The sequence below is a fragment of the Toxorhynchites rutilus genome, unplaced genomic scaffold, assembly GCF_029784135.1.
Source record: "Toxorhynchites rutilus septentrionalis strain SRP unplaced genomic scaffold, ASM2978413v1 HiC_scaffold_15, whole genome shotgun sequence".
In the NCBI taxonomy this organism is placed as follows: domain Eukaryota; kingdom Metazoa; phylum Arthropoda; class Insecta; order Diptera; family Culicidae; genus Toxorhynchites; species Toxorhynchites rutilus.
In genome coordinates this window covers 13,765-37,839 of record NW_026599707.1, presented here as the reverse complement: position 1 = coordinate 37,839, position 24,075 = coordinate 13,765, and the positions used below count along the sequence as shown (strand labels likewise).

At 43.5% G+C, this 24,075-nt stretch overlaps 5 protein-coding genes across 5 annotated transcripts; all 5 read right to left on the bottom strand.

Moving 5' to 3' along the window:
* Positions 1-412: 412 nt before the first annotated feature.
* Positions 413-910, bottom strand: LOC129781555 (probable RNA helicase armi). Its single transcript, XM_055789218.1, has one exon. It carries the CDS (start codon positions 908-910, stop codon positions 413-415), a length of 498 nt encoding a protein of 165 aa, XP_055645193.1.
* Positions 911-4,892: 3,982 nt separating this feature from the next.
* LOC129781553 (uncharacterized protein K02A2.6-like) lies at positions 4,893-7,984 on the bottom strand. Its single transcript, XM_055789217.1, has 3 exons — positions 7,674-7,984; positions 7,236-7,631; positions 4,893-7,173 (listed from the first exon to the last, which is right to left on the bottom strand). Exons 1-3 carry the CDS (start codon positions 7,982-7,984, stop codon positions 4,893-4,895), a joined length of 2,988 nt encoding a protein of 995 aa, XP_055645192.1.
* Positions 7,985-10,399: 2,415 nt separating this feature from the next.
* LOC129781578 (uncharacterized) lies at positions 10,400-12,038 on the bottom strand. Its single transcript, XM_055789245.1, has 4 exons — positions 11,303-12,038; positions 10,994-11,242; positions 10,488-10,675; positions 10,400-10,426 (listed from the first exon to the last, which is right to left on the bottom strand). The coding sequence occupies exons 1-3, from the start codon at positions 11,423-11,425 to the stop codon at positions 10,652-10,654; spliced, it is 396 nt and encodes a 131-aa protein (XP_055645220.1). The 5' UTR covers positions 11,426-12,038; the 3' UTR covers positions 10,400-10,426; positions 10,488-10,651.
* Positions 12,039-21,773: 9,735 nt separating this feature from the next.
* Positions 21,774-22,271, bottom strand: LOC129781552 (probable RNA helicase armi). Its single transcript, XM_055789216.1, has one exon. It carries the CDS (start codon positions 22,269-22,271, stop codon positions 21,774-21,776), a length of 498 nt encoding a protein of 165 aa, XP_055645191.1.
* A 1,098-nt stretch (positions 22,272-23,369) lies between these two features.
* LOC129781551 (uncharacterized) lies at positions 23,370-23,996 on the bottom strand. The gene has a single exon (XM_055789215.1). The coding sequence runs from the start codon at positions 23,994-23,996 to the stop codon at positions 23,370-23,372; it is 627 nt and encodes a 208-aa protein (XP_055645190.1).
* Between the last annotated feature and the right edge of the window lie 79 nt (positions 23,997-24,075).

Sequence of the window (24,075 nt, the reverse complement as noted above, 5' to 3'; positions counted from 1 at the left end):
AGCTCTAGAATACGCGTGACCACAGTGCAAGTCGAAGGAAATTTCTTTGACGAAAAATCCCCCGGCCAGAACGGGAATCGAACCCGAACACCCGGCATGATAATGTGAGACGCTAACCACTCGGCCACGACCTGCACCTGCAATGCTCATTTTGTTTAGAGACAGTTCCCCCGTCGCAAGACAAATTCATAGATTTTCGGAATTGAAAAACTGTAAAGTCGTTTTTAAGATATTATTCGCTGTGCTTTAAAATTAATCTCATTTATTTTATTTGTTTCAAACATAAAAATTAAATTCAGAAATGATACATCTCATAATAATACGATACACTGCAGTTCGTTCGAGGTATTCGGATGTAGCATATACGAACCCGCGTTTATAAGTAATCAAACTCCAACCGTTACACAATAGTTCACTCCTCCTTGTGTGCGTCGCCATTCAGCGCTGGCTCCGTGGGATCAATATGCTCGGGAAGATCGCACCCACAGTACGAACCGGAATTAATCGCCCTGAACAACAGATTTCGCCAGTGTTTGTCCGCTGACAGCAGATGAGGGCTACCGAAGATCACAAGCAGCGCCCGTGCACGGGAGATGGCCACATTCAAGCGCTTTGGGCTGGCAATGAAACCAAGTGCATGCTGCAGGTCGCTTTGCAGCAGCGATTTCGAAGTTCGCACAGTAGATATAATAATCACCATACGCTCCTGGCCTTGGAATTCCTCCACGCTTCCGATTTTTGGTTTCTGCAAATTACTTTCATCCAGAATACGCCGAATTGTCTTGACCTGCTGTTGGTACGGTGTGATAATGCCAATGTCTTCCGGTCGAACGCCTTTCTTGTAGAGCTTCAGCAGGAAGTTCGGACATGATCCGGGGCACCCCGACGTTCGTTCGATGCTTGCTGGCATCGGGCAACTGGAAGCACCACCGGCAAGTTTCCAACACAAACAGCACCGATTAGTCCCAAACGCTGCTCAACTTTCAGTTCATTCGATCCTGGTAAAGGAACAAGATCTCGAAGTTTTCTGGCTTCAAAATATCGGCCTACCGCATGCGACGATCCAAACAAGTTGAAACGTACCAGAAAATCCAGAACTGGCCACATTCACCGACCAAAGCCACACGGACAACTGTTTTCGAAAGGTGAATAAAAATTTCGCACAGGACTTGTTACTCCAACCAGACACCGCAACATCTCCAACTGTGGCTACGATCGATGTAACTTCTCTATCTCCTCCCTTTGCTGGCCGCGTTCGGGCATGATCCAGAGCCGTCTAACGGTCGTTCGGTGCCTACTGCCATTGGGAAATTGGGTGGGGCCCAGGCAAGTACATACCCCATATCTCAATCCAATGAACGCAGAAGTTGATCCACTTAACCTTCCAGAAACTCACTTTCCGGATGATTCAGATATCAGCTCTATCTCCGAAGAACCGGCCACCAGCGATGGTTTCCGTGTTCTGCTACTACAATGGAACATTCGAAGCATATGGAATAACGTGGATGAGCTACTCATTCTAGTAAGGAATCAACTACCTGTCGTGCTCTGCCTCCAGGAATCCATGACCATTAACTTTGGATCCTAGCTCGAAAACTGGTATGAGTTTTTCGTCTACTCTTCCGGATCATTCCGAAATCGTCAGGGTCTAGCTGTTCTTGTAGTCCTATGCTGTGTTCCACATTCACAGATTCATCTGGACACCAATATCCCGGCTGTGGCTGTAGAGATTCGGTCACCTATTAAATTGACAATCGTCTGCGTATACAACAACACACACAGTGCTCTGCGCATTTCGGAAGCACTGATGGGTATTTCCGAACAGATTTCTGAACGATCTATGTTTGCCGGTGATTTCAACGGCAGACATTTTTCCTGGGACAACCTTGGATTTGAATTTGCATCGAGCTTCAATATCCCTCTACCACAAGTGGCATATTGTGGAAACATTTCAATCGCCTAACAGGAAGACGAGATAATAGAATCCCTAAGATTGATCTACATGGTGTTCTTGTTGAAGATCCGTCAGCTATCGTGTTAGTACTTGGAAAGCATTTTTCCTTAAATTCGAGTTCTCGCAGCTATCCGCTGGATTTCTGGAAAGAGGAAATTTCCCAAAAAACATCCACTAGTTCGTTACTCCACCAAGTAACCCCACAATGGATGTTGATTTCAACATGGAGGATTCGCTCTGGAAAAAAGCAAAGGAAAGTCCGCCGGCCCGGATGAAATCACATATCAAATGTTGCGTCGTTTACCATTCATAACCAAAGAAGTTCTTCTACACGGGTATAACACTAGCTGGTAGCGAGGAGAATACCCAGCAGAATGGCGTGAGTTAATTATAATCCCCATATTAAAGAGTAGCAGATTGTCAAGTGATATCAACTATCGACCGCCTCGCTGACCTCGTGTGTGGGTAAGGTATTTGAAAGAATGATGAACCACAGAGTGATTCAACACTTGGAAAGTACAGCTCGACTCGCCAACGAACAACATGCCTTTCGCCCAGGCAGGGGAACTACAACTTATTTCAACGAGCTTAAGGAATCTATCGAAGAGATCATTGAGAGAAACGAACATATGGATATCGCTATCCTTGATATCGTAAAAACTTACGACCGAGCATGGAGGCCGCTTATTTTTTACGATTTTACGATATCGTAAAAACTTACGACCGAGCATAGAGGCCGCATTGCGCATTTCGAAACGAGTAACTCGTTTCGAGAAAATTCGAACTCAAATCGAAATGGTTTTAGTATTATGTATATTTTTCAAGTTCATATTTTCGGTGTACTAGATTTAGAGCAAAATTTGTCTCGTAAAAAAATGTAAAATTTTTGGTTTCCTAAACAAAGCTGGTCAAAGGCATGTCAAAATGGTCGAAACGAATAAAAATCACTCGTTTCGAAATGCGCAATGTCACCCCAGGTCTGTAAAACCGGCTTAGGTCACAAAGTTTTTCGGTTTGGTCGACAAAATCTCGATACTAGCACATTTAGAGTATCTGTAGGTGGAAAAACCTCTCCACCAACGATTCAAGAGAATGGAGTACCACAAGGCGGGGTCTTTTCACCCACTCTTTCCCTGTTGGCTGTCAATCCCGCTTTCGATATTCCGTTATCCCGCTGTGTCCTCAGTGGCTACGCAGATGATTTTAAAATTTCGTGTTCAAGCAAGTATACGGCAGTTGCCCGTAAGCACCGGCAACGTAACATCGAGACGTTAGACAAGTGAGCGACATCGGTTGGTTTCACAATCAATTCTTCTAAAAGCACGATGATACATATCTGCAACAAAAAACGCCATCGTTTCAACCGAATACCGAAGGTTAAATTACGAAACTCTGTGATCCAGAAGGTTAGCTCAATAAGAATTCTAGGTGCTTGGATAAATCGTCGAAGGACAGCAAAAACGCATGTTGCAAAGACACGAAACGACTTGCGACTACGGCTCAACATTATCAAAGCGATCCGATGGTGGGTTTTGTACCGCGGGACCCTGGACTTGCACTGGGACAATATCACGACAGGGTTAATGAAACGCGCACGGTACAATAAATAAAAACAAACTTTATTCACGACATGACTAAACGATACATTTCACTATGGACGATAAACAATGACTCTGTCCACAACAATAACAATGTAAACAACAACAAGTGACAACCACATTAAAAACACATATATGCGCATCTCCAGCATCGCTCAGTGACAGTCATGCTGTCGCACGCGAGCCCTGCGGTCTGAGCTGCGTCGGATGAATAACGTATCCGAGCGCGGCAAAATAGGGTTGTCCACAACATCTCCCCTCTTAATAGAGGTGGTACGGATCAAACTTTACTGGCGGTCTTCATAGTGGTGAAGAGCGCCTAGGGATGTCTACAGCTAGTTCTACTTCGACAGCGGACTCGAACTCTGTCGATGTTGGCGTTGTTGTTGTTGATGATGACGATGCTGATGACGGGACGAACGCCGAGACCTCATGACGTGGCGTAGACGTTGCAAGAGTCGGCCCGGAACCTACCATGGTTCTCTCAGCACTGGAGACAGGCTCTGGTGAAGATAGACCTGGTGATTGGCTTGGGAGATCCCAGGCATCCAGCAAAATGTCCAGCGGCAGCGAATGTTGGTTTAAGGTGGCATGTACAGTGGGTTGCTTCGGTATCGCGCCAGCAGCAAGGCGACTCCGAAGTTGGTTGATATGCGAGCGTAGCATTCGGCGATCTTCGACCCACACGTTGTACATAACGTCTCCGATCTTCTCGACGACGACACCAGGAGCCCACTTCCAACCGGTATGACCATGTAGTTTGGCGTACACGGTCTCGTTTCGGTTGAAGGACCTCGGTTGCTTGCGGTCATCGTCGGTTGGCACTGGGACACGTACCGGTGGTGGACGCAGAAGCTCGAGACACGTTCGGATTTTGCGACCAAACATGATCTCAGATGGCGACTTCTAATCCGGCAGAGCACGACTGGGCGTGCTTCGGTACGTCAGCAAGAAGACATCCAGTGCTTCTTCAATGGATCCTCTCCCCTCTCGGATTTTCTTGACGGCTCGCTTGAAGGTATCCACGAATCGTTCCGCCTGGCCATTTGATTGTGGATGAAACGGTGCTGTCGTGAGGTGCTCGATGCCATTGGAAGCGCAGAAATCGGCAAATTCGGTGCTGGTAAACTGGGTACCGTTGTCACTGACCAAGGTTACGGGCATACCCAGCCGCGCGAACAACGCACGCAGATGCTGATGGTCGCAGCAGAGGTGATGCGGGTCGTTCGGATGATCTCGGGTCACTTAGAGAACGAATCGATAGCGAGCAGGTAGTAGTCGCCTTCGATTGGACCGGCGAAGTCGACGTGGACGCGTTGCCACGGAGCGGTCAATTTGGGTCACGGCACCGGTGGAGAGTGAGGAGGTGATCGAGCTACAGACGCACACTGCTGGCATGCCTTGACGAAGCTGACGATGTCAGCATCCAACGTAGGCCAGTACACGTAGCTCCTAGCGATGGCTTTCATTCGCTGCATGCCCGGATGGCCACGGTGCAGCTGTTCGAGGCACCGTTTCCGATGCAGCGACGGAATGACGAGTCGTTCGGCAAACAAAATACACCCATCCACCACAGAGAGCGATTCCTGCCTTGATTGGAACCGGCGAAGTTCTGACCCATCGAGTGTTGACTGGGGCCAGCCGTTCTGAACGTAGCGGTGGACTTGACGGAGCAGCGGATCTGCTTGGGTGCTTTGCGCAACGACTATGAAATTGAGAGGCAACACTTTAACCGTATTAGTTACTACTGACCTAATATCCTCTTCCAGATTGAGACTCGCGATGACGTAGTCCTCTTCAGGCTTGATGTGCTGGTCGATCAACCGGGAGAGCAGGTCTGCGTTGCCGAACTTCTCAGTGGACACGTACTCGATTTCAAAGTCGTAGAGCAGCAAGTTGAGGGCGAGGCGTTGCAGGCAGTTCGCAGTGTACACTGGAATTCCCTTCTTAGAGCCGAAGATACGAAGCAGCGGGCGATGATCGGTTTGCAAACGGAAGTGCCGTCCGAAGAGCATTTTGTGGAACTTCGTGACGGCGAAGATGATGGCCAGACCTTCGCGATCGGGCTGACTGTAGGCCTGTTCTGCCTTCGTGAGCGCCCTGGATGCATGTTGGACCACCTTGATGGTTCCATCTGGGAACCTATGGCTAATGGTAGCCCCAAGTCCAACGGATGAAGCGTCAGCAGAAACGATGATTTCCCGCTTCGGATCGTAGTGTGTGAGGAGAAGATCCGACGAGTGAATCTGCTTGAACCGGTCGAACGCTTTCTGGCACTCCGGACTCCAGCTGAACTTCGTCTCCACCTTGAGGAGATTGTCGAGCGGGTAGCGTAGCATGCGCATGTTGGGGACGAACTTGCCGTAGTAGTTGATGGCCCCCAAAAACGATCGCACACCGGATACATCGGCTGGAGGCGGCAGCTTGGTGATCGCCTCGATTTTCGCCGGATCTGGTCGCAACCCGCGACTGTCGATGATGTGCCCCAAGTATCGGATTTGCTGCTTGCGAAACAAACACTTGTCAACACGAATCGTGAATCCGAAATCTTGGATTCGCTTCAGGACACCCCGTAGATTGAGGTCGTGCTCCTCTTCAGTTTCTCCGCCGACGATGACGTCATCGAGGTAGCCAGAAGTGCCCTTCAGTCCGGCTAACATTGTGTCGATGAGCTGCTGAAATGCGCCAGGCGCGATCTTCAAACCCGGCGGCAGGCGGTTGTAGAGGTAGAGACCACGATGCGTATTGATCGTCAGCAAACTACGGTACTGCTCGTCAACTTCCACCTGTAAGAAGGCGCCGGACAAATCTATCTGGCTGAAGATCTTACACTTAGCCAGCTTGGCGAAGATGTCATCCGGAAGTGGAAGTGGATACTGCTGTGATTGGAGAGCTGCATTCAGACCCGTTGAGTAGTCTCCGCAAATCCTGATGGAGCCATTGGACTTGCGGACTACGACGATCGGAGCGGCCCACTCCGAATAATCGACCGGGGTGATGATGTCCAATTTCTCTAACCGGTCGAGCTCGCGATCAACGGTATCATACATAGCGTAAGCTACCGGACGCTTCGGACAGAAGACGGGTCGAACGTTTTCTTTCAACTCCAACTTCACTTTTGTTCTGGTGCACAAGCCGAGCTTCTCGCTGAAGACCTCTGGAAAAGACGACTTGAGTGCACCTGTCGACACTGGCGTTCCAGACACGTGGCAGCAGAAGGTGTCCATAGGGACGGCCCAAAGGTTGAAACTGTCGACCAAATCGGATCCGAGTAACTGCAGCTGCTTCTCGGTTACACGGATGAGCTCACGTCGTGTACTGCTTCCGATGGTGACGTCGCACTCGAACTCCCCATCGAGCGATAGTATGCTGCCAGATGCCGTCTTCGCCTTCACCGTTGCTGACGATAACGCAGGACTGCCAATGCTCCGCCAAATCTCCCTGCTAATGACGGTGATGTCTGAGGCGGTATCGAGTTGCAGGCGAATTTTTGTTCCAGAAAAGCCCACGGAGACATATCTGCGGCGTTGCTGCACACTGCACACATCGACTACCACCACCTTGGCGGACACTGGTTGCTTCCTGCGCCTCCTTCCAGTTTTTCGGGGTTTGGCACTGGCACTGGTTTGGATTCGGTGTCACTGGAAGGATGTTTCGGTGACTCACGGTCACGCTTTTCGTACCGCTTCCCACCAAATTTTCTTATCGCTTGTACTTGGTCGTACGTGGACGGAGATTCGATCATGGCGCTGTCGTGCTTCAGGTTGTACAGCCGCTGGCACTCCTCCGAAAGTTGCTCCAACGTCACGTCATTTCTCTCTTCTATTTTCGTGAGGAGGCGGGTGCGAATCTCGACGTCGTTCTCCGATTTTAAACCACACACGTAGACCAAGCACTTGAATTGCTCCTCCGAGAGCTTACCCAGCTCAAACTCCACGCAAGCCTTGTTTACGCGGCAAGCGAATGCCACATGGTCCTCTGCAGGATTTTTCGCTATCTGCAGGCATCGGTAGCGACGGCTGATCACCGATTCTTTTGCTCCGAACAGGCTCTTGAGCTTGGCCACTGTTTCCAGGAAGCTAAAATTTTTCGGAAGTTTAGGCAGAATGTAACTCACATACCGTTCGTGCTCCGATGCACCCAGCTTTCGCAAAAGAAGACGACCTTTTGCTTCACCGTCCAATCTAGCAGCATCCTTCTCGAAGAGATCGTCGTATCTCGAGTACCAAGCCGCAAACGTCACGTTGGAGTCGGCCTCGAACCGGAATTCCTTGATGTTGCCGGCCGAAGAGTCAAGGATCTGTTCCGGATTCGGTGGTACCTGCACGTTGATTGACGATGCGATCGTACGGAGAAAGCGTTCATGCTTCTCATCACTTTGCTGCTGCTGTTGAATCAGTTGGGTCATCATCTCTCGGTGCTGCTTCTGCATCATTTGCAAAATTTGCACGAACACATCGCTACCGACCTGTGCTTGCGGTTGGTGGGGCGGGAAAGGCGCGTACTGCTGTTATTGGGCGGCAGAGACGGGAATAAACTGCTGCTGATAGTGGACCGCCGACACGGGGATAATCGGCTGGTTTTGTTGCCGTTGATTGTTTATCACACCCGTGGGGTCAACACTATTCTGCCCGTCGTCGTTGCTCGCAATCGCACTTTCACTCCACTTTCTTTTCTTACGCGCGGGGGGCGAAATGTTCAGTGTGTTTTTCCGACGGTGAAAAACAACACACTCGCGATTACTCGTCGCCACTTTTATACCGCGGGACCCTGGACTTGCACTGGGACAATATCACGACAGGGTTAATGAAACGCGCACGGTACAATAAATAAAAACAAACTTTATTCACGACATGACTAAACGATACATTTCACTATGGACGATAAACAATGACTCTGTCCACAACAATAACAATGTAAACAACAACAAGTGACAACCACATTAAAAACACATATATGCGCATCTCCAGCATCGCTCAATGACAGTCATGCTGTCGCACGCGAGCCCTGCGGTCTGAGCTGCGTCGGATGAATAACGTATCCGAGCGCGGCAAAATAGGGTTGTCCACACCAGTGGGGATACAAGGAACCCTACTGAATATGGGGAATGCTACTATAACCTCGAAATTTATCTATGGAATCGAACTATTCAACCCTACGGACCTTCAGGGCCTACGACCAGTTTACAACTGCTTTTTACGTGTGTCATCTGGTGCAATCAGATCATCTCCTATTCTTTCTCTCTACACCGAATGTGGAGTTCGTGATTTCACCTCAGTAGTATGTCGCACTCTGGTTCACCGTGCTTGTCGCACTCTCGAGCGTTCAAACAAAACTTCATCCGGAATGTTCGAAGAAGCAGGGAGACGTTTTATCAGAACTAATCTCCGAACAGCTTCCTTCCCCTATCAAGGTTCTTAGAATTCTATCCAGACCATGGAATGTTTCCCCGGTGCGAGTAGATTGAACTATCAACAGTCTTTACAAAACGGGTCAGGCAAAAGAAATCGCTCGCATGAGCTACTTGGAACTTACAGTAGCCACAAACTGATGTTCACTGACAGTTCAGCAGCAGATTATCGTATTGGATTTGAAGTCGCGGGAGTCGAACACCCTCTTTGTCGTCACACACAGCACAGCACAGGCAGCGGCCTTATCATGCAGAATTAGCAGAGCAGATGGTCCTACGGCAATTTTTTCGTCTTCAGCCAGTGCACTTCTTGCAAGTGGCAAACAGCAAACACCCGTTCATTCAAGCAACGGTAACTCACGCTATGAATAAGGCGATCACACTTGTTTGGGTTCCCAGTTATGTCGGCATTAATGGAAATGAACACGCAGACTGACTGGCTAACGTTGGGAGATATACATGGATCTGAGACACCAGCATTCCTTCCGAAGATATCTTCAGAAATGTTGATTATCAGCTAGAGCATCATCAGCAGATCATCTGGAACCAGACAAATACAAAACTTCGGGAAGTAAAACACTATCAAACGCTGGAAGAACCGACCCGACAGAGTGGAACAACGAGTTCTTACTCGTTGTAGAATAGGACACACAAAATTAACGCATTGGTACTTGTTCGATCAAACTGAATAGTCAGTTGGTATCACCTTCGGAGTTCAGCTGACTATTAAACACATGCTGGCCGAATGTAGAGCCTACGAAGAACAACGACAACAATTTCGTCAATCTCATTCTCTGCACGACATTCTATCTCAAGAACCGATAATGAAACAAAACTTATAAAATTTTTGAAGACCACTGGGTTACTTAATCAGCTTTAGATGTTATAGCGTGGCAAAAGCCTTAAGCCTCTTAAAATCTAATGAATAAAGTCAACGGAACACGAAACTTAATTCCGGAAACGTGAAATCCAATTTATGTGGATGTCACTGCTTCAGCCATCATTTCCGGAGATGGTTAATCAAACCTTCTTTGGAGGAACTTAAACTATTTTCTCGATTGGTCCATGACTGCGCAGTTTGCGCCCAATCTAAACACATCCCAGTATCCATTATTCGTCGAAGGCCACCTAAACCTGAACCATGGTGGAATGAGCAGAGTGCCAAGCTTTATGTTGAAAAATCGAATGCACTTAAAGCTTTTCTAAAATATTGAGTCATCGTCAATTTTAAAACTTTCCTAAAACTTGAGACTAAGTTTGAAGACTTTATAAAAGGGTGTTCGATTGTACTAGTGCAGAAAATTGTAACAAATCGGCTCTAGAGTATAAATTAAATTAGTTTATTACAAATTAATTAATTTATTCATTCTACAACAAAAGATGTTAAAAAATATTAAATCTAAATCGTGACTTGGTCATCTCTTGTTTTTTTTTTAAACGGGAATTGCCTTGGTTTGATCTGACCTATGAAAAATGGAAAAAATTACTACAAATTTGTTTTTTTTATTCTGGAAAAAGAACTCACGTCATATCTTGTGTCATCTACTCATAGCTAGCTCATTTCTCAGTGTTGTAGTCAAGAAGAGTCCCCTCGAAAGCTCATATGTATTTGATGCAATGTAAGAATGAATAAATATTAATAAAATCTTCATCGGAAAACAAAAGAAGAACAATCAAATAATTGAAAAATCAGTAGTGTATTGATAAAAGAAGCTGAAATAAGAAAAAAACAACTATGAAACTCAGCAACACAAAGTAACATAATAAAATCCAACAGAATACGGAATACAACAACGGTATAAATAAGGTAAATCTAAATACTAATAAAAAACATCCAAATACTAAAGGAAAAAATAAATCATCAAAATATATCAAACAAAACACAACTTGAAATAATAACAAAAATTGAAGATAACACACAAAAACACTCCCAATTATGTTTATGATAGAAATTTAAACAAAGAGCGACTGCGCCACTTCTCCTGCAACAACCAGCAGCATTTTCAAACAACAATACTTAAATAGTCTTACCCCTTTTGCTGCTGTTTTTAGCCGTTGATTCTCCTGCCGCAATCTGGAGTTTTCCACTCTCATTTTTTGAAGCTCCCATTCAGCCTTCAGCTTCCGAAAATATACCTCGTCGATCTCGGAAATGTTTATCGGCTCCCAGTCGTACGGGTCGTCTCCAGTATCCTCTATGTCTTCATAGAACAACGGCGGAAAATTTTCGTCCTCAATCAAGCTCTCTTCAGGATCTATCTCGTTCGCGGTTGGAATAGTCTGTAAGAAAATAAGATTTCATTTTAACACTGCTACACACTCTTACACGATTTTACTCACCTTGCTTGGAAAACGAACTTTCCCTCCCGATTCCGCTTTACCTCCAATTGCTTGGGTGGCCCGATAGCCTCTCGGAACCCTCAAGCCGGTCGGAATTCGGGATGTAACGCTCGTTCGGTCCATCTTGGTGCTGAGTGAAATTTCTTCTTGCTTCTCTCTTGCAATTTCAAACAGCAGTGACAAGTATTGTTGTGTGCACCTACCAAGTAGACTGCTTGGATCGAAATCAGAGTGGGAGAATGGAAACCGGCCTACTTTTGTACCATTTTCATTTTGACATATGCAAATTGCAATGTATTATATGATTTGTTGAGATTTCTATGAAGATCGAATATCTACTAGTGATTAAATTTGGAAAATTATTCGATGTTATGCTGGAATAATATTGAAATATCAGTAAATTACGTCGCGTGTAGACTTGTTATTAAACGCTTCGTATATTTGTGTACTTAACAAGCGATTCCAGTTGCGCGGTTGATTTGGGTGAAAAAATATTCTGAATATAAAAGATAGTGATTAAGTACTGTGGATAATGCGAAAATTAGATTCAGAATTAATATTCAATTTTCGTCCGGTTCATCCTGGAGCACTGCTGGATAGACAATATGTTTTTCAAATTCAAATAGACTAAGAAGCATCTGTTGGGATCATTGGGATGTGACAACAGGAAATGATGCGAGACAGATTACATACGACAAAAAACGTGCGAAAAAGATCGTGAGGCAGCTGGAACCGTTGCCCAACGAGGACTAATGCCCAGGAAGGTTCTCATGTGTATTCAAGTGGAACTGGAAAAGTATGACTTATTAAGGGTTGCCACACATAAAATTTGAATCATTGCTGTCAATCGCTGGAACCCAGTTATTGATTAAAAACGGCCAATATTCACCGACAGGACAGAACGGAACACAAAAAATGCATTCCCAGACAATCTTTGAGAGCGTTTAAGAGAGCAACCATGGATAACGGCTATTACTACAGGATAACTTCGATATAACGTACATTTTACTTTCAAAATTGTGCGTTGTATCGAATTGTACGCTATATCGAAGCATAATAAAGAACTCAGAAACGTAGCTTATATTACTTTGTTGTGTTGCTATTGGAGTAAGGTTAATGAATAGATTCAACTAGAAGATGAAGGCAACCTTTCTCATGATGTTTCCCTTCGTACTGTTGATGCCGAGATTGCCAACTTCGTCCAGACGCTTCCGCTTCAGTAGAAGTCGGCTCGGGTGCATTTAATGCGCAAACTGTTCGTATCGTATATCGATCCTTATCTGCAAACATGCGTGCGTCGTGTCGAGAAGCAAAGCGATCAGAATAAATCGCTCAACGGCGCCACAACACGACTTGTATTCGAGGATCACAACTGAATGAGCGATAGAAATAGATGTTCCATTGTAAGGGCCAAAACGGGTAAACTGATATAGGGGGAAAGCCGGACTCTCATTTCTCGGCAGATATATTTTACTCAACTCTAGATAGGGTTCTAGATCTTCGCAACAGAAACGGAATATTACTCGCTGTTCAGATGCTTTACTATTACTTTTATTCCTAAAATCAGTTACAGATACTAGAATATTAACAATGACACGTTGAAGTTTATTTATCCTCTCTGAATTTAGTTTATTGTTATTGCATATAAACGCATCGTATAGAATATGCATATATATATCTACGCATCGTATGTTTTTACTGTTCTATATAACCCGAGCGCGGATTCATTACAAAACTAGACACACCGGCCAGCGCATGCAGGAAATACGAAAGTGATTTACGAAACTAGAGCCTAAATATATAGAAAAGGCAACCGAAGACACTATTTTGTCTATGTGCGAGAAACTCATGCAAGTGGTTCGAAAACACACAAACACTCACATACACACATACAAATGAGCGATAGAAAAGATATTTTATCGCGTACGCGAATACAATAAAAAAGGTAGACTAAATGAAACATTCACAGTAGGTCTAACAGTGAATCGAAATCAATTATTGTCATTTACAATAAATAAATCGTATTTGAAATTACAAAAGAATATTATTGTATCGTATAGCATGGAATTAAATGCATTTTTTATCTCAATGTATTGTAATTTTTTATCGTTATCACAGAATTCTAACTTCATAATTAACATAGGATTATTTATTTCCTGTTCGTCGAGCGGTCCTCGCAGTGTTCCTCCATCCAGGCAACGATCAAGCATTGCAGGGTAGGAATTTTGCTGCTCTCCACACCGCTTCCATTTGATCTCGTCATTATCCGTTTTCCCGTCGAGACGGATATCGATTAGGAATAGCCCTCCGTGCTCCGGAGTTTCCTCCCCATCTCCACACCGGACAAAGAGGCGATCTTGTAAACATCATGCTTGTTCACCATTTGTATCGGATTTACATAGCTAAACCATCAAATTAACGCATTTTGATGATCATGAGTTGTCCAATTCAATAATGTTGTTTTGTCCACATGATTTCTATGGCAACCGCTTGGCGCGCTGCAGTTTGTTTATGTTTGTTTATGGTGTGCTTCGCGCATAGCAGAAGTATGGCTTTTCTGTGTTGATTGTGTTGAGGTGAACACTTCTAAAATGCCCAAGAAAAGGCAATATTCTGAAGAAAGCCTAAATTATGAATGAATCAATATGATGACAGTAAACTCAAGCAATGATAAATGCAACATCTAATTGTGAATTCGAATGTTTTCATTCAAAAATGGAGATTTCTAAAACCGGACAAACCATGATCATTTTTTTGGGCAAACCATGATCAGAGGTGGTCAAACCATGATCATAATTCTTCTTTAAGGAAAATCGTTAAAAAACATAAAAATTTGAATAATTTCAACACCTTATGGTAGTATTAGCAACTAGAGACTTGGGGCTTTTCAACAAACCCAAACTCGTATCGATTATGTGTTATTTTCATGAAGAAAAATCGATTTGCATTTACTAGTTACGTAAAAACACTCCAAATTGGACAAACCAAGATCATTTACCCTACTATACCGAACTTTCTATACCATATGCTAAAGCTGAAATGTCTTGCAAAATAATAATGTTGTTTTGACGTAGGACTACGTCTAACCGGAAGATATAGGGGGTGAAATGAAAATCTAGGCACGGAACAAGTAGGAAAAAATGCAAGATTTGGAACGCTTATAACTCGAGCTATCAATTGATAGGAAATATATCTACGCATCTATCATAACGAATAACATTTCATTTTTCTTGAGATAAATAATTGAATAATTGTGAAATATCAAGCATTGTCCAAATGCAATATGTGCCCATTTTTGATTGGTCCATTTTGTGCTCCTCAAATCGTACCGACTAAGACGGGCAACCAGAGCAGCAGCGAAATACAATGAAGCACGATTGGAAAGGAAAAAGAAAAAAATGAACGAAACATTGGTCGCAGTCTCACACATGCGTAATTCTCGAGCCAGCCAGTCAGCTTAAAACCCCGCTCCGCTGCCATAACGATCATTCTCATCCAAACAGTACACCACATCGTTTCGCAACACATCACATCAACAAACCAACACATGTCTGGACATGACAAAGGAGGAAAAGTGAAGAGAAAGGCAAAATCCCGCTCGAACCGTGTTGGTTTGCAATTCCCCATAGGTGTATTCGCCAATTGCTCCGCAAGGGTAGCTCGGCCGAGCGCGTTAGTCCCAGTGCACCAGTCCACCTAGTCGGCGTTATATAGTTTCGGCCGCCGAAGTGATCGAGTTAGCTGGCAAAGCTGCTCGCAACGATAAGAAAACCCACATTCAGAACAGACCATATTAGGTTCGGTGGACATCAAGACAACAACAGGCAGTTGCAGCGAGTGGCGAGTGGCAAACGCAATCGCAAAACGGCAGCAGGTAGAAGAAGGAAAAAGTTTGTTTATACAGACAACAAAGCAAAGGTAGCAAAACCAGCCACCGTAAAACACGGCGTTTTTCAGGGCAATTAAACCTTTCAAAGAAGAGTTATTAAAAGTTTTTCACAATACCAATGCATTCTAAAGTGACATAATATGACATATAATATAAACTGATTTATTTTGTTTATGCTTGTTTTTGAACTTATTGGTGGTTGGGGTCTTTCAAATTGATCATTCAGTTTTCACATACCCATGCATGGTTTCCGAATTAAAAGTGGCTTCAAATTACAACACATTGTATACAGGATGGCATTAACTAATTTTCTCGGTAGCAAGAACTGCCTTCTTTGGTTGATAACTGATGTTGAAAATTGACTGACGTTACATCTGCATTGTATAGAAAAATAACTAAGGATGATGAGCTATGTATTTCCTGCTGCTTTAATCCGAAGGTCATCCGTCCCTGTATTTACCGTTGGTTTGTCAGAACGCTTATAGCTCGTTTGTTTTCCGACAGATCGTAGACTTCGTCTCCAAAAGCTCAGATCTTTTTCATTTTTATTTACTTTGTTTGCGGAGACTACAAATCTTACAATTCATTAGTCTCCGAAACCACACTTTAAGGTACGGTAATGTGCTCACTAGTGAAATATATGATAGTGAATGAGCTGATGACCACCTATGCATTCCCTATCACAGCCATCATTTTGATTGTACGATATGTGCAAACGCCGAAAGATGCCCGGCGTTGAACATTTAATAAGTACAAAGCATTCAGAAAAAAAAAATCAAGAATCAAGTTTGTAAAAAAAACGCAAAAACACAACAAAGGTTCTTTTCAGAACCCCCAACATGTTCATGAAGAGTAAACAGTAAACTAATCCATTTTTCAGGTAGATAGGTAGGTATTCACGTAGGAGAAGAAAATAAAACAATATATTTAAAATATATATTTAGCAAAAGCTGTCCCCTTTGTATAGTCCTACGTCACTCCGGTTATGTCCCCGACATTACTAACCCGTCTTTTTTAAATTACAGATTTGGATTGACATGAGGTGAAAGGTAAAGAAAACATTAGCAAACACAAGCGAGAATTTAGGGCCACAGGTGGTGGCCCAATACAATAAAGCTATTGACGCCGCTACAACAAGAAATCGACGCTAAAAGAGAATCACATGCAAAAAAAATTATTTTGTCAAGAAAAGTGGGATTCATGCGTGACTCCTTACGGAATTCCATAGATTGCAGTTGTGAAAATACATGAATAAGTTCATTTTCTAATAATTATATTTTTTGTAAAGCAATTTGTTTCATGATGCTATTACTATCAACCAAATTACCTACCTAAAAACAGAAAGTGGGTTATATCTATGGTATAACCGCAATGGTGACGTAGGACTATCGTTGATTCAGTGATCCTTTGTTTGAAGTTGAATCTGAATCCATTCTGAATGAATGAATAAATGAATATTTGGGGGACTTCGAAAATGAGAGCGTTACGTTGGAGGTACAAGGTTTTATGCATCCAATATTGGATACGAAAATATCCTACTGATGGGGAAAAATAATCTTCAGAAGCTATCCTGTTAATTGCGATTGATTAAAAAATCACAAAACCAAATGTATTTGGTCATAGTGTTACATGGATAGAAAACATTCAAATAAACTCTTTCACATGAATGTAATTTTAAATTCCCAGAGGAACTGGCAGATTATTTTCAGTAACTATTAGATATTTCCACATTTTCCTCGATACTGGAAGCCCACCAGTGGTTTATGCTAACTCGATAACCATTTGTTAATAGCACTTGATTGAAAAATATTTGGTCACAGTGTTACATGGATAGAAAACATCAAAATAAACTCTTTCACATGAATGTAATTTTAAATTCCCAGAGGAACTGGCATATTATTGACGTCTACCCGGAGTATATGGGGGGTAAAATGAAAACCTAAACACAGAACATGCAGGAAAAAATGAAAGATTCCGAATGCTTATAACTCGAACATTTCTTACTGGATCGGAAAGATGTTTGCATCAATTGATAGGGAATATTTCTACGCTTCTGCAATTAATAAAATGTAATTTTTCATCAGATAAACAATTGAATAACTGTAAAATGTTAAGCGTTATCTAAACGGCATAACTGCCTCATTTTGATTGGCCCGATCTACGATTTCCCTAACACAGCCATCAAACCCAAGCAGCCTTGGGTAAATCAGCATTGCAAATACATGAAAGTCGGGGGTATTTTTGTTCCGACTGAAATGTGTTTCCCTAACACAGACTTTAAATCCAAGGAGCGTGGGGAAATTGGCATTCCAAATACATGTAAGTCGGGGGCATTTTTGGTCCGACTGAAATGTGTTTCCCTAACACAGAGTTCAAATCCATGTAGCGTGGAGAAATCAACATTGCAAATACATGAAAGTCGGGTGAATTTTTGTTCCGACTGAAATGTGTTTCCCCAACACAGACTTCAGAACCAAAATGTCTGGGAAAATCGGTTCTGCAAATAAATGCAAGCTTCGAGTACTTTTGTACTCGCTTGCCTTTGTGCAAATTAGAATATGTTTCTTTAACACGGTCTCCTAAACTTAGGAATCTGGGAAAATCGTGCAGACACTAGAGACGAATGAACTTTCAAGTTTAAATCCTTTATAGTATAAAAAGTAGAAGTTGAAGTTTTTGATTCATGCAAGTCGGGGGTATCTCTGCACCCGCATTTTTTTTGCACTCCGCAAAGTGTTTTCCTAGCACGGATTATAAAAGCGGGTACGAACATAACGCTTTGGCTCGGTTATTCATTATTGTATTGAAGGATATACCTTCATATCTTCCGCTCATTGAATTTCTACGCATACCATTTGATGATTAGGCAAAATGTTGTTAACCATTTGCTGCGATAACGCCTATTCATTAAACAATATGCGTTCGACATACATGTCAAAATCGGAACTGAGTGCCTGAAGTTCATATAATCAAGCGAATTCGCGGTTCGATAAGTACGTACACTTGAGAGATGCAAACTTTAGAAACAAATGTAAAATAAAATAATCGTTTGAAAATTCTCCCGTTCACAAATTTTGTTCTAGGCATCATACCAACCGTAAAAGGACTGTCATTAAATTTACTATCACAATGCATGAATTGACCTTACATGACATTTCACAATCTTTTTACTTACAAATCAGATATAGTGAATTCAATTGAATTCGGGAATTGTTTCATTCCATCAAAAATTTAATCAATACAAACGAATGATTGATAAGCTAAGGTAGTCCCACGTCAACCTTGCGGTTATATCATAGATATAACCCACCCATTTTTCGTCAAATTTATCTACCAGACTGTTTATTTTCACAAATTAGCCGTTTTCATGTATATTTTTCCGATTCAACTACGTGACCATCAGCTGTCCAACGCGACCCAATTTGCTAGCATGAAAACTTAATTTCTTCAAAATAAAAACAGTCATAAAAAGCAGCTAATGGAAGCTATTTCCATAAATTACCTAATTGTTTTCCTTTTTTCCTGCTAAATATCTCCTCCGTACTTCATCGGTATAGAGAAGGCAGGTCCAGCTAGACCGCCTCTCTTTCTCCGAATGGCGCAGCAGCCCAGAAGATTTACTGGTCAACCGATTGCGATGTTCGACAGCAAGTACCCCGCCCCAGGCATCGCGTTCGAGCGCAGGGGATAAACATCGAAATCAATTCACAACCTCAGCGATTCAATCAATTTTACATCTTTCTCGATGCTGAATGGTATCCAAACGGAAAGAATTCCGCGCGTGTATGTGTGTGTGTAGCGGCTGCTTCGATGGTCACCTTCTCTTCTCCTGAAGAATCGACTTCTCTGTGCTCCCTCACAGTTTCAAACAAACTGCTCGCGTTTCAGGGCAGATCTCGATCCTTCGCCGTCCAGCATCCTCAGCAACGATGTTGTCATGTCGATGTCCTCACGAAAAATGAATGCGTCTCACCACCAGAATATCGCTTAAGTATGCTTTTTGTGCGTGATTGAATCGAGAGAAGGCGTGGTTTACGATGGCAATTTGGAAGGCAAACTAGAGGGGAATGAACTCTCTGAGCTCGGAACTTTCGGCGACTGAGCAATAATCGATTGCGGGCGCATACAATATTGGATACGGAAATATCCTACTGATGGGGAAGAATAATCTTCAGAAGCTATCCTGTTAATTGTGATTGATTGAAAAATCACTAAACCAAATGTATTTGGTCACAGTGTTACATGGATAGAAAACATTCAAATAAACTCTTTCACATGAATGTATTTTTAAATTCCCAGAGGAACTGGCAGATTATTTTCCGGATCTTTCTCGATGCTGAATGGCATCCAAACGGAAAGAATTCCGCGCGTGTATGTGTGTGTAGCGGCTGCTTCGAGATCTTCCCGGGGAACCGTTTGTGGCATCACTCTCCTCCTGATGGATTCATGTCTGACCTAAGGTGCACAAACAGGCTCTTGGTGACACCGTTCATCAGCGCTTTCATGATAAACGAAGAGCTTCACCACAACAGCGACAACATGCTCCAATCGCTGTTCAATTAGAACTGAGTGGATTTCCGAGCGGCGCTCGCTTATATACCGATTGGTGATTTCAATAGCCTGTTTTGAAAGCAATTTTAAGACTATTGAAACAAGTTTTTGGATCAAAAAGTAACATGTATAGAATGCGTAGACATTTTATCTTTCGAATGAAGTGTTTATCATGGGGGTCTCCGTAGCCACATTGGTTGCGTGTTCGCTTAGTAAGCGATCGATCGTGAGTTCAAAACTCAGGGCCCTCATTGACCATCTTTGTGTTGTTACAGAATAGCTACGTCCACGCAACAATCATCAGCGATGGAGATCGATCCACGGTCGAAATAAGATCGATTCATCCATACATCTGCTCTGCTCTGCAAGAAACATCGGGATGCTGTTCTATAAATAACTCAACAATGGATCAACGACTGTCTCCGCTGTCCAGTCTTAACTGGATAATGGAAGAACAGACAGAAAACTCTTACGCCTAAATGGCTACTGTGTAAATGTGTACCATTTGTAATGGTATAGAAAGGAATACTCTAACGCCAAATAAAAAATGGCAACTGTGTAATGTGCTAATTATAGATATGATAAATATGTGACATGTACACGATTAAAATTCGGCTCTGTTACAGCTAAAATGCTAATGAGCCTTAAATAAATAAATGGGATAAAAAAAAGTGTTTATCATACCATTTCGTTCAGTTGTTTAGGAGCTATTAACGCTCAAAATCTCGGTCTCGGGCGTAACGCTTTCGTTTTCGAAACTTTGATTTTACACCCCGGTATAGAAATGAAAGACGTAGTCCTACGTCAAAATTGCTTATTCCTGCTAGCGTACATTAGTACGTGTTACTTTTGTCAGCAATTTTCTTTTTTATTGCTATACTATACCAAACTTTCTCTACCATATGCTGAAGCTGAAATGTCTTGCAAAACAAAAATTATTTTTTTAAATTACAGATTTGGATTGACATGAGGTGAAAGGTAAAGAAAACACTAGCACACAACAAGCGAGAATTCAGGGCCATATGTTGTGGCCCAATACAATGAAGCTATTAACGCCGCTGCAACAAGAAATCGACGCTGAAAGAGAATTACATGAAAAAGAATGTTTTGCTAAAAAAAGTGGAATTAATGTGTGACTCCTTACGGAATTCCATAGATTGCATTTGTGAAAATACATGAAAAGATTCATTTTCTAATAATTATATTTTTTGTAAAGCAAATTGTTCCATGATGTCATTTTTATTACACATCCATGCATGCATTACGCCTATTAAGCTTCATTCGTTGAGGAAATATCAGTTTCGAATATCTCGAATTACATATGAAATTTGAAATTTTGCTCGCAATGTGATAGTGATAGGGATTGTATCGAATCCTCGATTCGATTTATATAATAGGGACCATAATTCCAGATTCATGCCTTATCTCACAGGAGGCCAATCGTGACATCGTGACTGTTTCCCGATTGTGACTTTTCTTGGAGACCTGCATCTTCTTCTTGAATGGCGTTAACGTTCCCTGTGGAACTTTTGCTGTCTCAACGTATGCATTAATTAGCGTCATTTAATAATACTTAATTGAGATTTCTTAGGCCAAATAACACGTCTTGAATGTAGACAAGCTCTAGAATACGCGTGACCACAGTGCAAGTCGAAGGAAATTTCTTTGACGAAAAATCCCCCGGCCAGAACGGGAATCGAACCCGAACACCCGGCATGATAATGTGAGACGCTAACCACTCGGCCACGACCTGCACCTGCAATGCTCATTTTGTTTAGAGACAGTTCCCCCGTCGCAAGACAAATTCATAGATTTTTGGAATTGAAAAACTGTAAAGTCGTTTTTAAGATATTATTCGCTGTGCTTTAAAATTAATCTCATTTATTTTATTTGTTTCAAACATAAAAATTAAATTCAGAAATGATACATCTCATAATAATACGATACACTGCAGTTCGTTCGAGGTATTCGGATGTAGCATATACGAACCCGCGTTTATAAGTAATCAAACTCCAACCGTTACACAATAGGTCACTCCTCCTTGTGTGCGTCGCCATTCAGCGCTGGCTCCGTGGGATCAATATGCTCGGGAAGATCGCACCCACAGTACGAACCGGAATTAATCGCCCTGAACAACAGATTTCGCCAGTGTTTGTCCGCTGACAGCAGATGAGGGCTACCGAAGATCAAAAGCAGCGCCCGTGCACGGGAGATGGCCACATTCAAGCGCTTTGGGCTGGCAATGAAACCAAGTGCATGCTGCAGGTCGCTTTGCAGCAGCGATTTCGAAGTTCGCACAGTAGATATAATAATCACCATACGCTCCTGGCCTTGGAATTCCTCCACGCTTCCGATTTTTGGTTTCTGCAAATTACTTTCATCCAGAATACGCCGAATTGTCTTGACCTGCTGTTGGTACGGTGTGATAATGCCAATGTCTTCCGGTCGAACGCCTTTCTTGTAGAGCTTCAGCAGGAAGTTCGGACATGATCCGGGGCACCCCGACGTTCGTTCGATGCTTGCTGGCATCGGGCAACTGGAAGCACCACCGGCAAGTTTCCAACACAAACAGCACCGATTAGCACCGAAGAATGATGAACCACAGAGTGATTCAACACTTGGAAAGTACAGCTCGACTCGCCAACGAACAACATGCCTTTCGCCCAGGCAGGGGAACTACAACTTATTTCAACGAGCTTAAGGAATCTATCGAAGAGATCATTGAGAGAAACAAACATATGGATATCGCTATCCTTGATATCGTAAAAACTTACGACCGAGCATGGAGGCCGCTTATCTTAGACCAGGGGTGGCATTGCGCATTTCGAAACGAGTAACTCTCCACCAACGATTCAAGAGAATGGAGTACCACAAGGCGGGGTCTTTTCACCCACTCTTTCCCTGTTGGCTGTCAATCCCGCTTTCGATATTCCGTTATCCCGGCGTGTCCTCAGTGGCTACGCAGATGATTTTAAAATTTCGTGTTCAAGCAAGTATACGGCAGTTGCCCGTAAGCACCGGCAACGTAACATCGAGACGTTAGACAAGTGAGCGACATCGGTTGGTTTCACAATCAATTCTTCTAAAAGCACGATGATACATATCTGCAACAAAAAACGCCATCGTTTCAACCGAATACCGAAGGTTAAATTACGAAACTCTGTGATCCAGAAGGTTAGCTCAATAAGAATTCTAGGTGCTTGGATAAATCGTCGAAGGACAGCAAAAACGCATGTTGCAAAGACACGAAACGACTTGCGACTACGGCTCAACATTATCAAAGCGATCCGATGGTGGGTTTTGTACCGCGGGACCCTGGACTTGCACTGGGACAATATCTCGACAGGGTTAATGAAACGCGCACGGTACAATAAATAAAAACAAACTTTATTCACGACATGACTAAACGATACATTTCACTATGGACGATAAACAATGACTCTGTCCACAACAATAACAATGTAAACAACAACAAGTGACAACCACATTAAAAACACATATATGCGCATCTCCAGCATCGCTCAGTGACAGTCATGCTGTCGCACGCGAGCCCTGCGGTCTGAGCTGCGTCGGATGAATAACGTATCCGAGCGCGGCAAAATAGGGTTGTCCACAACATCTCCCCTTTTAATAGAGGTGGTACGGATCAAACTTTACTGGCGGTCTTCGTAGTGGTGAAGAGCGCCTAGGGATGTCTACAGCTAGTTCTACTTCGACAGCGGACTCGAACTCTGTCGATGTTGGCGTTGTTGTTGTTGATGATGACGATGCTGATGACGGGACGAACGCCGAGACCTCATGACGTGGCGTAGACGTTGCAAGAGTCGGCCCGGAACCTACCATGGTTCTCTCAGCACTGGAGACAGGCTCTGGTGAAGATAGACCTGGTGATTGGCTTGGGAGATCCCAGGCATCCAGCAAAATGTCCAGCGGCAGCGAATGTTGGTTTAAGGTGGCATGTACAGTGGGTTGCTTCGGTATCGCGCCAGCAGCAAGGCGACTCCGAAGTTGGTTGATATGCGAGCGTAGCATTCGGCGATCTTCGACCCACACGTTGTACATAACGTCTCCGATCTTCTCGACGACGACACCAGGAGCCCACTTCCAACCGGTATGACCATGTAGTTTGGCGTACACGGTCTCGTTTCGGTTGAAGGACCTCGGTTGCTTGCGGTCATCGTCGGTTGGCACTGGGACACGTACCGGTGGTGGACGCAGAAGCTCGAGACACGTTCGGATTTTGCGACCAAACATGATCTCAGATGGCGACTTCTGATCCGGCAGAGCACGACTGGGCGTGCTTCGGTACGTCAGCAAGAAGACATCCAGTGCT